Source organism: Sceloporus occidentalis, unplaced genomic scaffold, assembly GCF_023333645.1.
Source record: "Sceloporus occidentalis isolate IW3139 unplaced genomic scaffold, rSceOcc1.0.p SCAF_2, whole genome shotgun sequence".
In the NCBI taxonomy this organism is placed as follows: Eukaryota; Metazoa; Chordata; class Lepidosauria; order Squamata; family Phrynosomatidae; genus Sceloporus; species Sceloporus occidentalis.
In genome coordinates, this window is record NW_028316982.1 from 273,241,840 (window position 1) to 273,256,140 (window position 14,301).

General features: G+C 49.0%; 1 protein-coding gene across 1 annotated transcript; it reads right to left on the reverse strand.

Moving 5' to 3' along the window:
• Positions 1-10,872: 10,872 nt before the first annotated feature.
• On the reverse strand, positions 10,873-12,812 carry LOC149320223 (hemoglobin subunit beta-1). The gene is made up of 3 exons (XM_089513165.1): positions 12,648-12,812; positions 12,096-12,318; positions 10,873-11,143 (listed from the first exon to the last, which is right to left on the reverse strand). The coding sequence occupies exons 1-3, from the start codon at positions 12,737-12,739 to the stop codon at positions 11,015-11,017; spliced, it is 444 nt and encodes a 147-aa protein (XP_089369291.1). The 5' UTR covers positions 12,740-12,812; the 3' UTR covers positions 10,873-11,014.
• Between the last annotated feature and the right edge of the window lie 1,489 nt (positions 12,813-14,301).

Consider the following 14,301-nt stretch of genomic DNA (forward strand, 5'->3'; position numbering starts at 1 on the left):
CCTGAGGGAGTTAGGTATCGGGGGCACTGCGCTCCAGTGGTTCCGTTCCTATCTCTCGGGCAGATTCCAGATGGTGCAGCTGGGGGACGTTTGCTCCGATAAGAGGGGGCTTACATCTGGTGTCCCTCAAGGAGCTATTCTGACCCCCATGCTATTTAACATTTACATGAAACCGCTGGGAGACATCATCCGGAGAAACGGGGCGCGGTGTTATCAGTATGCTGATGACACCCAAATATGCTTCTCTGTGTCTCCGACTGATGAAGTGACTAGGGATGGAGTCGGTAATGGGCTGGATGAGGAAAAACAAACTCAGTCTGAATCCAGAGAAAACGGAAGTACTTGTGATAGGTTCTCCTGGCCCAGGGGGGTATATTTGTCCACCTGTCCTGAACTGGGTCACGCTCCCCCTGAAGGACTCAGTTCGCAGTCTAGGGGTGCTTTTGGACTCGTCGCTCCAGCTGACTTCTCAGGTGGATGCAACAGTCAGGAGCACTTGTTATCAGCTTCGGCTGATATGCCAGCTGCGACCCTACCTAGGCCAGAGGGACCTTGAAACAGTGGTACATGCCCTGGTAACCTCTCGGTTGGATTTCTGTAATGCGCTCTACATGGGGCAACCCTTGTACCAAACCCAGAAGCTTCAGTTAGTACAGAATATGGCAGCTAGGCTGGTCACCAATTTTGTATGATCTCCACTGGCTGCCTGTTCCCTTCCGGGCACAATACAAGGTGTTGGTTATAACCTATAAAGCCCTAAATGGCTTGGGCCCAGGGTACTTGGAGGACCGCCTCTCCCCATATAGTCCGCCCCACACACTCAGGTCATCTGGGAAGAGTTTATTGAGGATCCCTTCTACAAGATATAGGTCAATCTCTCTTTGGGGTTGTTCTCACTAGGTGAAACCCCGCGTTCTGAATCGAATCCAAGGAGTGGCGTTCCTATTAGGATCCGATTTAAACCTAGAACGGTTCTAGAGCAACCCGCAATCGTCCCCACTACAAATCGAATTGTAGAGTGGAATAAAATTTTGAATCGAGTTTTCCTCATTTAACGCGTGTTAAAAAAACACTAGGGTCCGACCTACATTTTTCCATTGATTCGATTTAGGAACCGGAGCATTTAAATAGGAACGACAGCCTTTGAAATTGCGTTAGATGAATGGGAGGAGCGGAGTGCGATGGGGCTGTCCTTGGGGGAGTTGCCCTTTCTGTCCCCATCCGTCTGGCTGTCGCCATTTTTGCTTCCCTCACCCCTTTGTCCGCTGTGGTCTTTCAATAAGAGATAAGGATTATTATTATTTTTTATTTTAATGGTTTACAGGCGCTTAATCTCTTCAGCGCTTTAAACACCTGAAGTCCCGGCTGCTCAAGGCTTCCCCCGGTGGATTGCAACCTCCCCTCTGTGTGGGGAGAGCCTATTTCTAACGGAGGAGAGGCAGGGAAGGGATGGCTCCTCGCGAGGAGACATCTGATCTCGCCCAGGCAAGGAAGGGCTCTGATCAATGGGGGGGGGGGGGATAGAGCCTTTCTCTCTCCCTTTCTCAAATGGAATCTGCCTTCTCCTCCAACCCTGGAAAGAGAATCTTTGGGAAGAGTGCTCCCTCCCTACTTTTCCAGCAGCCTCCTTCATTGATCTCTGGGCTCTCTGAAGGGATTCTCCCATAGTTCCTCTGGAAAGAGCTTCGCTTTGCCAGAAGCCTCTCCCATTGATCTCTGTGCTCTCTGAAGGGATTCTCCCTGGCTGTCTTTTGGGAGACATGAAGAGGGGATGCTGTCATGCAAAACCTATCCCATAGTTCCTCTGGAAAGAGCTTGGGTTTCCTAAATTCGCTTTCCTAAATTCGCTAAATTCACAAACAGTCAATGAAATGGAAACGATGCCAAAAGATAAATCGCTTCCAAATATTCCGGATTAACGTTACGTCATTCTGACGTACTATTGATTGACAGCTCCAAATAAGGTATGGAGGAGAAGAACCGCTTTATTTAAACACCGATTTCATGCCAAGTAGGAACGCTTGCAGGTAAAAACTTCGATTTAAATAACCAGATGGGAACGATGAACAAAGCGATTCGGATAGCGGGATAAGAACAGTGTTATTTTGAATCGATTTTATTAAAAACGTTGTATTTTAAATCGTTTCAAATCTTAAGTGGGAACAACCCCAAAGGGAATTTTCCATCTTGGCCCCTGGGATCTGGAACACCCTCCCCGAGGAGCTCCGCACCGCCTCCTCCCTGGATCTCTTTAAAAAGAGACTGAAGACCATTTTGTTTCAAGCCTTCCCTGATGTTCTGTGATATGTGTCCCCCCCCCCCCCCCCCGATATGATTAACATCTTCGAGTATATTGCTGGCTTGGTTTAATGTTGATTTTATGTATACTGTGCACTGTTTTGTAAGTTTTAATTATCTATTGCAATTTTTATCTTGTATTGTATCGTTATTGCAATTGTTGTACTCCGCTGTGATCGAATGGAATAGCGGTATATAAATAAATTTATTATTATTATTATTATTATTATTATTATTATTATTATTATTATTTATTACATGGCAATTAAAATGGTGTAAGCCTGCATTAATTCTGCAGCGTAGATACAGTATAGTCCCTGATCGATGTACATAGAGCTCTTGTACAGTAGCACCTTTAGTCTCAAAGGTGCTATAAGATCCCTTTGCATGAAAAACCCTCCTTTCACAAAGGGGACTACCTCACAGGGTTGTATTTATTGCACACCAGAAGAAGGCCTCAAAGGTGCTACAAGATCCCTTTCTTTGCATGAAAAACCCTCCTTTCACAATGAGACCACCTCACAGGTTGTTTTATTGCACACTATAAGAAGGCCACAGGTGTTTCGCAACCTGTAGTGGTCAGGTGAGAGAAAGAGACAACGCTTCCTCTCCATTTGGCATAGTTAGGCGCAGTTAGGGCAGGAACAGACCAGGAGAGGTCTTCTAGACCGGTGCATCTCTAGCCATCTGATGCGGAGGGCTGGAAGTCTCCCTGCCATACACACATACACAATGTTGCCCTAATAGTGCCAGTAGAAACTTGCCAGGATAAGCAGCCAAGGGCTCAGGCATGGGGACAAGACTGACGCATTGGCGATAATTTTGAGTAGCCCTGGCCTGGGTACTGCCCAACTCACCCAAGAGGGTGGCAAGACCAAGGGAAGTCATACACAGAGCCCACATTTGGCCATCTGGCTCAAGCATTTGGCACCTCTGCATTGGGCAGAGAGGGTACTGGTTGTGGATGAGCATTGTTGCAATAGGTGCCTCATGTTCTAACACAACCTTCTCCACCTTAGCGCCCTCCAGGTATGGGGGACTATATATCGCAACCCCCAGAATCTCCCCTCAGCTCTGGCAGGGGATACTGGGACTATTAATCCAGCCCCAAAATGGGTCTGAAAGGCTGTGTGATTGTGCAACTCCTTTCTCCTCCCTAGACCCAGAGATTCCACCTAAACTTTAGCGGGAATTTCCTGACAGAGATGTTCGACACTGGGAGACATTCCCTCTGAGGGTGGTGGCCAAACCTTCTTTGGAGGTCTTTAAACACAGGCACTGTCTGTCGGGGTGTGTGTGTGTGTGTGTGTACTTTGATTGTGAGTTCTTGCATGGCAGAAATGGGGTTGGACTGCATTGCCCTTGGGGCCTCTTCCAACTCTAGGATTCTATGATTCTGTCTAAAGATTGGCCCCAGAGGACCCACACAAAGACACAGCCCAGTGTCTCCCTCCCGTCTGCCCTGTTGTTCTGCAAGCAGAAGGTGCCACCGGAAGAGGGAAGCTGGGCATGGAGGTGCCATCTCCATGCAGGAACTTTATTTTGCACCCATGACTGTGCAGATCTGCCAAGGCTCCTCTCCTGCTGAGTCACCAAGCTGAGTCACGATGGGGACCCTGATAGCTCACCCTGCGCCCAGCTGGGCCTTTGCTCAGAAGCAGATAACCAGCAGGGATCTGGCTTTTCAGGGCCATAATTCTCACACAACAACACAAACACACCCACCCCTGGGTCAGAACAAAGCTCCTCTGTCTCTCCTTCATGGCTGGCCTTTCAAGAGGGGTTGGATGGCCCTCTCTCAGGAGTGCTTTAGTTGTGGATTCCTGCGTGGCAGAATGGGGTTGGACTGGGTGGCCCTTTAGGATCCCTTCTAAGCCATGATTTCGTAGAATCCTAGAGTTGGGAGAGACCCACAAGGGCCATCCAATCCAACCCCATTTTGCCATCCAAGCCTTCCTTATGACAGATGGTCATCTCCAAAGACAAGAGTCCACCACTCTCCAAGGGACAATCTTCCACTGTTGAACAGCTCTTACTCTCAGGAAGTTCCTGCTAATGTTGAGCTGGAATCTCTTTTCCTGCAGCTTGCATCCATTGCTCCAGGTCCTAGTCATCAGAAAACAAGTTTGCTCCATCCTCAATATTACACCCTTTCAAATATTTAAACAGGGCTATCATATCGCCTCTTATAGAATCATAGGGCTCATTTCCACTAGCAGTAGTGATTTCTGATTCGGCTTCGCTCAGTGTCTGTAATCGATTTCAAAAATCATACAGTTGGAAGAGACTACAAGGGCCATGCAGTCCAACCACCTTCTGCCATGCAGGAACTCACAATCATAACACCCCAGAAAGATGGCTGTCCAGCATCTGTTTAAAAACCTCCAAAGAAGAAGTTTGTGCCACACTCCGAGTCTTCCACTGTCAAACAGCTCTTACTGTCAGGACATTCTCTCTAGGTGGGATCACTTTTCCTGCAGCTTGCATCCGTTGTTCCGTGACACCACTTTAACTGCCATGACTTCAGTGCTATGGCATTGTAGTTTTGGGATGCTATGGAGCAGCATCTCTGGAGCAGCAGAAAAGAAGCTTGCTCCATCCCCAATGTGTCACCCCTTCAAGTATTTAAACAGGGCTATCATATCACCTCTTAACCTTCTCTTCTCCAGGCTAAACATCCCCAGCTCCCTAAGTCTTTCCTCATAGGGCTTCATGGTTTCCAGACCCTTCACCATTTTGGTAGCCCTCCCTTGGACCCATGGTTCCAGTTTCTCAATGTCCTTTTTGAATTGTGGGGCCCAGAACTGGACACAAGACTATTCCAAGTGAGGCCTGACCAAAGCAGAATGTTAAAAACCTTTGAAGAGCCATTACCACTTTAAGTTTTGGACGAGTTTGGGGAAACTACAGCTATAATCCCGAAAAAGGTCACTGAAATTCAGTGGGTGACCTTGGGCTGGTTGCACTCTCTCAGCTTTAGGAGGAGCCCAAGGCAAATCTCCTGGGAATAAAGTTTGCCAAGAAAATCCTACCAGTCAGTGTCAACTTGAGTTGAGTGCTGGCACTTAGAGAAGTTGCAGGTCGCAAAACAGAACATAGCAACCTGCAATATTGCACTGCATCCTGCAATTGAATATTGCAATATGGAGGGGGTAGAAGTTGTGCATAGGAGAATTCTCCCTTCTTTGCTGCTCTTTCAGTTGGCTGGGGGAACTCATGGCCCTCCAGATGTTGTCGAACTCCTGTTTCTAGCATCCCTTCCCATTGGCAATACATGGATGAATAGGGCTGATGAGGGGAGCCAGTGTGGCATAGTGGTTTGGATGCTGGACCGCAACTCTGGAGATGAGGGTTTGATTCCCAGCTCAACCATGAAACCCACTGGGTAACCTTGAGCAAGTCACACTCTCTCAGCCTCAGGGGACCAGCAATTGGAAACCTCCTCTGTACAAGGTCCCAAACAATATTCTGACTAACAAGCTAGTAAAATGTGGGTTAGACAATGCAACTGTTAAATAGATTAGTAATTGGTTGACTGGCTGAACCGAAAGGGTGCTCAGCAATAGCACCTTTTCATCCTGGAGAGAAGTGACCAGTGGGGTCCCACAGGGCTCTGTCCTGGGCCCAGTCTGCCATTCAACATCTTTATCAATGACTTATATGAAAGACTTGGGAACATACTTATCAAATTTGCAGATGACACCAAATAGGAGAGGTAACTCATACCCAGAGGACAGGATCAAAATTCAAAATTACCTGATTAGATTAGAAAGCTGGGCCAAAGCTAACAAAGGTCTGGTACAGATGGGCTTCAACACAGGTCTTCATGACATGTTAGGGTTGCAGACACTCCGCAACTCTAGCACATATTCCATACATAAAAATGTCGCCGCCCTGTACAGATGGGCACCGCCATTTTGACATGACGGACGGTGTGCACTGTGGCATCTGTACTGCACCGCAAAAAGAACCCACTTTATGTGGGTTCTTTTTGCTCCGCGAGGAAGCTGTACGGTTTGTCCACTACAGCTTCCTTATGGAGCAAAACGAGGCACCGGCAGACTGCCCTTTTTTGTCGGTCTATACTGGGCCACAATTAATTTCATCACAGAGAAATGTAAGGTGTTGCACTTAGGGTGGAAAAATGAAATGCCTAGATATAGGATGGGGGACACCTGGCTGAATGAAGCTACGTGTGAAAGGGATCTAGGAGTCCAAGTAGATCATAAGTTGAACATGGGCCAACAGTGTGAGGCGTCAGCAAAAAAAGGCCACTGCGATTCAAGGCTGCATCAATAGAAGTATAATGTCTAGATCAAGAGAAATAATAGTGCCACTCTATTTTGCTTTGGTCAGGCCTCACGTGGAATACTCCTGTGTCCAGTTCTGAACACCACAATTTAAAAAGGATGTTGACAAACTAGAGCGTGTCCAAAGGAAGGCAACTAAAATGGTGATCGTTCTGGAAACCATGAAGGCCTATGAGGAAAGACTCAGGGAGCCGGGGATGTTTAGCCTGGAGAAGAGAAGGTTAAGAGGTGATATGATAGCCCTGCTTAAATATTTGAATGAATGCCATATTGAGGAGGAAGCAAGCTAGTTTTCTGCTGCTCTAGAGAATAGACCCTGGATCAATGGATGCAAGCTGCAGGAAAAGAGATTCCAGCTAAACGTTAGAGAGAACATCCTGACAGTAAGAGCTGTTTGACAGTGGAACAGACTCCATCAATGGAGATTTTGGTGGAGTCTCCTTCCTTGGAGGTCTTTAAGCAGAGGCTGGAGGGCATTCCTGCATGGCAGAATGGAGTGGACTGGATGGCCCTTGGGGTCTCTTCCAGCTGTTTGGTTCTATGATGCTATGAAATCTTGCCAAGGAAACCCCATATTAGAGCCAGCATGGCATCATGGTTTGAACATTAGATGACAACTTTGGAGGCCTGGGTTCAATTTCCAGCTCAGCCATGAAACCACTGGGTGATCTTAGGCAAGTCACACTCTCTCGGTTTCAGGGGATGGCAAAGGCAACCTTCCTCTGAGCCAATTTTGCAAATGGACCCCATAATTGGTTGCTTTCCTGTTGCTGTAAGTTGGGAACAACTTGAAGGCACTCGACAGCAAACAACAGGACTGATGGGAGTTGCAGTCCCAAAAGATCTGATGCAGAGAAAGGAAAAGAAAAGGCCACAGGGATCATTTTTTTTGCTTGGAGCTCAGTCTGAACCGGGGACACTTTTCAGTTTTCAGTGCCCTGCAAGAGCTGTCTAAGGTAGCAGCCATGGCCAGATCTTGAGGCTGGGAATCCCACCGGTTAACAATAAAACAGAGGGCAAAGCTGTTCTCCTGCATTTCCCACTCTTCAAGAATTGGGACCCCTTTGGGCTTCTTTGGCCATTATGGGAGTGAAGAAGGAAAACTGATCTATGTTCTCTCTGTGCGCATTTATCTGCCTTCAAGTTGCCATGAATTTAGATAAATTTCTTGAGCAAGGAATCTCGCTCTGAGGTGATTTCAGTTCCTTCCACTGTAAACTAGCCTAGGATTCAATGGTGGTCTCCCATCCGAGGACTAACCAGGGCCAATACTGCTTAGCTTCCAAGATCAGACAGGATCTGGGACCTGTTTTTAGGCCACATCCATATATTCTCTTTTTGTTGTAGTTGTTGTTTGCCTTCAAATAATTTCTGGCTCATGGTGACCCTAAAGCGAAACTGCCATGGGGTTTTCTTGGCCAGTTTCTTCAGAAGGGGTTTGTCATTGCCTTCCCCTGAGGCTGAGAGAGTGTGACTTGCCCAGGGTCACCCAGTGGGTTTCACATTCTCCACATCCCTATTACATTTCCCCCCATTACTGAGTATTTCTAAACCGAACAGCCCTAAACCTTGCAACCTTTCCTCTTAGGATCCAGCTGAACTGTACAAATAATGGCTAGACGCCCTTCAACTGCCTTGACTGCGTGTGTCCTATGAAACCAGAGCTTTCTGGCAGACCAGCAGGATTCTGTAGCATGGAGTCGTGGCAGTTAAAGTGCATTATTTCAACAGTGTGGCTATACACTCTTACAGGGCTCAAATAGCCTGTGCTCATTGCAGCTGCCTTTCTCTGCAAATTTAACAGCTCTTTTTCCACCGCAGAGGCCAGAAGAAGTGTCATGGGACAGCTGGGCAGAACTGGGTTCAAGTCTCCCTCCGTGGCCCAAGCAAGTGGCCTTTGGGTTCTGCCTGTTGTGGCGAAGGCAGCCAAGAGGGCTAGGGCAACTGGGGGGAGGAGGGCATTTGCCACTGTGGCCTGTAGCCCCATTCATCAAATGCAGGGTATAGGATCATAGAGTTGAAAGAGATCCCAAGGGCCCTCCAGTCAACCCCATTTTGCCATGCGGGTCATCCAACCTCTGTTTAAAAGCCTCCAAGGAAAGGTGGTCTGGAGGTTCGGGGGGGGGGTACATAAGGCTAAATAAGGCAATGGCGGAAGGGGGTCTCTGGCCAAGTGCACTGAAAAGCACAAGAGGAGCCCCAGGGGATTTTTGAACCCCCTAGAGTAACTTACACAGCCCCCCCCCCCAAGGGCCATCTAATCTATCCCCCGTCTGCCGTGCAGGAGACATAAAGCAATCCTAGTCTCTGCTTAAAAACCGCCAAAGAAGGAGACACCACCACCCTCCAAGGCAGCGATGTCTTCTGCTGTCGAGCAGCTATTAAAGCCAAAAGGTTCTTCATAAGGGTTAGGTGGAAGCAGAAAATCCTGGACCCCCAAGGACCAACCAATCCAACCCCTTTCTGCCATGTAGGAAGACACAGTCAAAGCACTCCCTGTGAGAGATGGCCACCCAACCTCTGCTTAAAAACCTCCAAAGAAGGAGATTCCACCACCATCAGGATGTTCTTCCTAATCTTTAGGAGGAATCTCTTTTCTTGTTGTTTGAATCCATTGCTCAGGGTTGTATTCTCTGGAGCATCAGAAAACAAGCTTCCTCCCCCACAATAGGACAGCCCTTCAAATATTTAAACAGAGCTATCATGTCCCCTATTAACCTTCTCTCCCTAAGGTCATCTCTCCTCAAGACGACCACCTGTCAGGGGTGCTTTGAGTGTGTATTCCTGTATGGCAGAAAGGGGTTGGAATGGATGACCCCTGGGGTCTAAATGTAGGAGTCTATGAAACATAGCCTAAGCTGCTCCTCAGAGGACTTGGTGGAGACCCTCTTGGTGGACACTCTGGACATGCTCCAGCCATCAATGTCCCTCTTGAATTGTGATGCCCAGAACTGGACACAGGGTTATTCCAGGTGAGCAAGAAGTTGGAGGAGAGATGGTTCTGCCCATTCATACAGACACACAGCCCATTCCAAAGTGATTCCTCCCCATTTTGCTGGAAGGAAAATGTCGCTGCCTTCCACTCTCATTTGGGATCATCTTGTTCCTTGCCCTAGGCAGCAAAATGTCTTGGGCACCCTTAGCAAATGGGACTGCTAAAAGTCAGTGTGGCGTAGTTGTTTGAATGCTGGACTATGACTCTGGAGACCAAGTTTGGAATCCTGGCTCTGCTATGTAAACCCACTGGGGTGACCTTGGCCAAAGTCACACTCTCTCTGCCTCGGGGGGACGGCAATGGCAACCCCCCTCTGAAGAAACTTGCCCCCAAAAAACCCCATGATAGGTTCACCTGAGGGTTGCCGTAAGTTGGAAAAGACTCGAAGGCACACAACAGCACTGAAAGGCCCTCTCCCTGACACCTTCTGCTCCCCTCCTCTCCCCTTGCTTGATCTCCCCCATTGCAAGTGGGACAAGTGTATAAAATGGACTTTGTGGGTTTGCAACCCCCAGAATCCCCCAGCCAGCCTGGCCCCTGAAGTTGCATGGCGATAGGAGGGATGCACATGTGGGTGAAATAGAGTGGGGTTGCCATTTGGCCCTCATGGCTTCCAGAGACTATTTAATCCTTCATTGTCCCCCTCCTTCCACCACTGGGAGCTGAAGCTGAACAACTGGACAACTGGACACCCCAATGTGCACAGTGTCTTTACAGTGGCACCCAAATCTTCCCCAAAGCTGGAAAATAAACAGCTATTACTGGGGGTGGGGGAGAGATGGGTCTCCCTTTTGGAACAAGAGGCCATTGGGAAGGGTGCTTTAAGGTGAAAAAAAAGGCCATGGCAAGTGCCCCCTCCCCACAATTTTAGCTGCAGCAACAGTGGCATGGTGCAGGCTTGGCACATTGGAGACTCTCCACTTTCCCACCTCCCCAATTCAGTTTCTCTGCCCCTTCAGCACTCAGTTGACACTCCTTGGAGGTCTTTCCTTTCACCCCAAAGACAAAAATACCCAGCCTGCCCCCCAACTTCTTTGCTAAGTCAAACACCCTCCTTTCCACCCCACATCCCATGGAAGTTTGCATGCTCTTTCTTGCACAGCTTGGTCTGGGGCCCCATTTGGAACAAGAGAGAAAGAGAGAAGACATGGGGTGCACGAGCCCCTTGCCCTCCCAAGCCAGACCTTCCCCACCATGGGCCAGGGACCCCTACCCTACTCCTACCCCTTTCCGCCAAAGCCCTCCAAGAGAGATGCAGACTCAGTTGGGTTTGCAGTGGGGTGACATTTATTTGATGATGATTTTGTCACGCAGGGGGAGGGGAAAGTGGAGGGCAGGTAGGGTCTCCCCAGGCATGGCTGGCAAAGGGGGCACCGGGCAGCGTCTGCTTCTCCCTCCAGGTGACGTTGGCTCAATGGTACCGGCGGGCCAGGGCATGGGCCACGGCCCCCGCAAGCTTCTGGAAGGCGGCGTGGCAGGCCGGAGTGAAGTCCTTCCCAAAGTGGGCTGCCAGGAGGGTCACAAGGACGTCGCCCAGGAGCTGGAGGAGGAAGAAGAGGGCGCAGGTTTAAAACACAAGCACCTCCAATGTTGGCTGTGCCATGCTGTGCAAAAGTCTTTGTGGTTGGGGGGCACTGCCACACAGACACACAGACACACAGCCCATTCAGTATTGCTGGAAGGAAAATGCAGCTGGTGTCCACTCCCATCTATGAGCATCTTGTTCCTTGCCCCAGGTAGCAAAAGGTTTTGGGCTGACCCCTTAGCAAATGAGACCGCTAAAGGCCATCTCCCCCACACCTTGGCTTTGGGGTCTGAGACTGCAAAAGTATTTGTGGTTGGGGGGCACAGACAGACACACAGTGTATTCCATTACAGATCCCCTAACCCTTGCCAGCCACAACACTGGCATCCCATGCAATGGGAAATGCACATGTACAAACATAGAGGGAGCCCAGTATGGAGGGCAAGGCAGGATGAGAGTCGTTTCATAAAATAATAGATGTGCAGTTGGAAACCAAGTGCCAAGCAGTTGACCTTGCTGTGGGTCAGGAGGGTGTTTTTTTTTTTTTTGGGGGGGGGGTGAACCTGGGTTCAAATGCATTTCTTGTTACCGGAGACCTGGGCTAGCATCTCTGCTTGGCCCAGGACCTCACCTGGCTCCAAGGGCATTGGGGAGATTTCTGCAAAAGTCTTGAAAAGATAGAGACAAACTATTTTCTTTTTAAATCAAAGGAAGGAAAGCACAGCTGTGTGGAGCTTGCAAAAGAAACGGGTATGCACACATCTTGCACACATATGCACACAGCAACACAGCCTCTCAGGTTGACCAGATTAGCTTCTCACTTTCCCCCATGCATGCATGTAGCTCCTTCCCCAAATGATTCTTCTCAGCCCCATTAATGCAGAGGGGCCTTGGATCCACCTTCTCTCCCCATCCCTCCCCAGCACCCCAGGCCCATCCTTCCTCACAAGGGAAGCGCGCCTCTTACCTTAAAGTTCACGGGGTCCACGTGGAGCTTGTCACAATGCAGTTCGCTCAGCTTGGCAAAGGTCTCCTTGATGTTGTCCATGTTCTTGACGGCTTCTGCAAAGGAGGTTAACACCTTCTTGCCGTGCGCCCTGACTTTGGCGTTGCCACAGATGGCGGCGGGGCTGGAGAGGTTCCCGAAGTCAGGAAAGAACCTCTGGGTCCAGGGGTACACCACCATCATGCTGCAAGGAGGAAAGAGCAGGGACAGAGAAGGAGGAAGGAAGGAAGGAAGGAAGGAAGGAAGGAAGGAAGGAAGAAAGAAAAAAAGAAAGAGTTGGTCACCCTGGTCCAAAGAGAAAGAGAAAGGCCACCAGGCCAGTGGTGGGAAGGGGACCCAAAACGTGCCCAGTCTCTCCAGCTTGGTCACTCTTGAGTGGCACTGGGGGACCACTAGGGAAGTCTGGATCACCACCCAGATGTGGGCATACTGAACTGGATGGGTCCCTCTTTCCTCCCCAACTGGAGGGTATCATCCACCCTCCTTTCCCCGCCTCCCTGGCATTGGGTTTACCAGGCTAAGACATCACCACCCATTTGGGCGACATCGATTTTGCTCCAGTGTGAAGTGATGAGCTGTTTCTCTTCGGCGGTCCAGTGCACCATGGTGGCTGCAGAGGTTGCGGCTGGGGACGGTTGCTGAGCTTTTGGCCAGTTGCTGAGCTGAGCTGGCCTTCTCCCCAGGGAGAGACTTTTATACCCTGAGCCACCTCTGGGCAGCTGAGGAGCCCAAGGGAGGCGGGGGCCGATACCCGGGTGTGGCTGGGGCACCGGGTGAGCCAAGATAGCCAAGGAGGTCCATGGCTGGATGGATGGATGGCTTGCAAGCACTCCTCCTTGTTATCAGTATCTGTCCTTCCCCAGCAGAAGCAAACTGCAGAGGGCCGCTCTTGAGAGCAGTACTGCAAGCCCTGCACAGGGGAAGGCCAGGACATCTGCAGCCAAGACAAACCAGAATGTGGCCATAGAATTGTAGAATCATAGAGTTGGAAGAGACTTCTTGGGCCATCCAGTCCAACCCCATTCTGCCATGCAGCAACTCACAATCAAAGCACCCCCAAGAGATGGGCATCCAGCCTTTGTTTAAAGACCTCCAAGGAGGGAGACTCCATCACTCTATGAGAGAATGTGCTCTTACTTTCATGGAGCTTGCATCCATTGTTCCATGCCCTAAGTTTGAAACAGAACATGTATAAGAAATGGAAAAAGGGGGAAATCACAAAAAAGGAATTCAAATAAATAGCAGGCATTTGTAGGGTAAAGTCAGAAAAGCTAAAGCTCAGAATGAACTCAGGCTTGCTAGAGAGGTTAAGAACAACAAAAAGGGCTTTTTGGATATGTCCGCAGCAAAAGGAAGAAGAAGGAAACGGTAGGGCCACTGCGTGGAGAAGATGGCAAAATGCTAACAGGAGATAGAGAAAAGGCAGAATTACTCAACACCTTCTTTGCCTCCGTCTTCTCAGAAAAGGAAAAGGGGCTCAACCTGAGGATAATGGAGCAGAGGACAGAATAGGGGAATTTCAGTACAAAATTATTATTATCATTATTATTATTAGCTTTATTTATAAAGTGCCATAAATCTACACGGCGCTGTACAAAACCATGAAGTTAAGTTTCCAGGACCAGATGAGGGAGCAAGCTTGTTTTCTGTTGCTCCAGAGAATAGGACACAATGGAGCAATGGATGCAAGCTGCAGGAAAAGAGATTCCAGCTCAACATTAGGAGGAACTGACTGTAAGGGCTGTTCCACAGTGGAGGGCTCTTCCTTCCTCGGAGAGTGGTAGAGTCTCCTTCTTTGGAGGTCTTTAAACAGAGGCTGGATGGCCATCTCTCAGGAATGCTTTGATTGAGAGTTCCTGCATGGCAGAAGGGAGTTGGTCTGGATGGCCCTTGTGGTCTCTTCCAACTCTACGATTCTATGATTCTATCATTCTATGATTCTATTCACTGGAGCAGCAGAAAACAAGCTTGCTCCCTCCTCAATATGACATTCATTCAAATACTTAAACAGGGCTCTCATATCACCTCTTAACCGTCTCTTTTCCAGGCTAAACATCCCCAGCTCCCTAAGCCTCTCCTCATAAGGCATGTTTTCCAGAACCGTCACCATTTTGGTGGCCCTCCTCTGGACATGCTCCAGTTTCTCAACATCCATTTTGAATTGTGA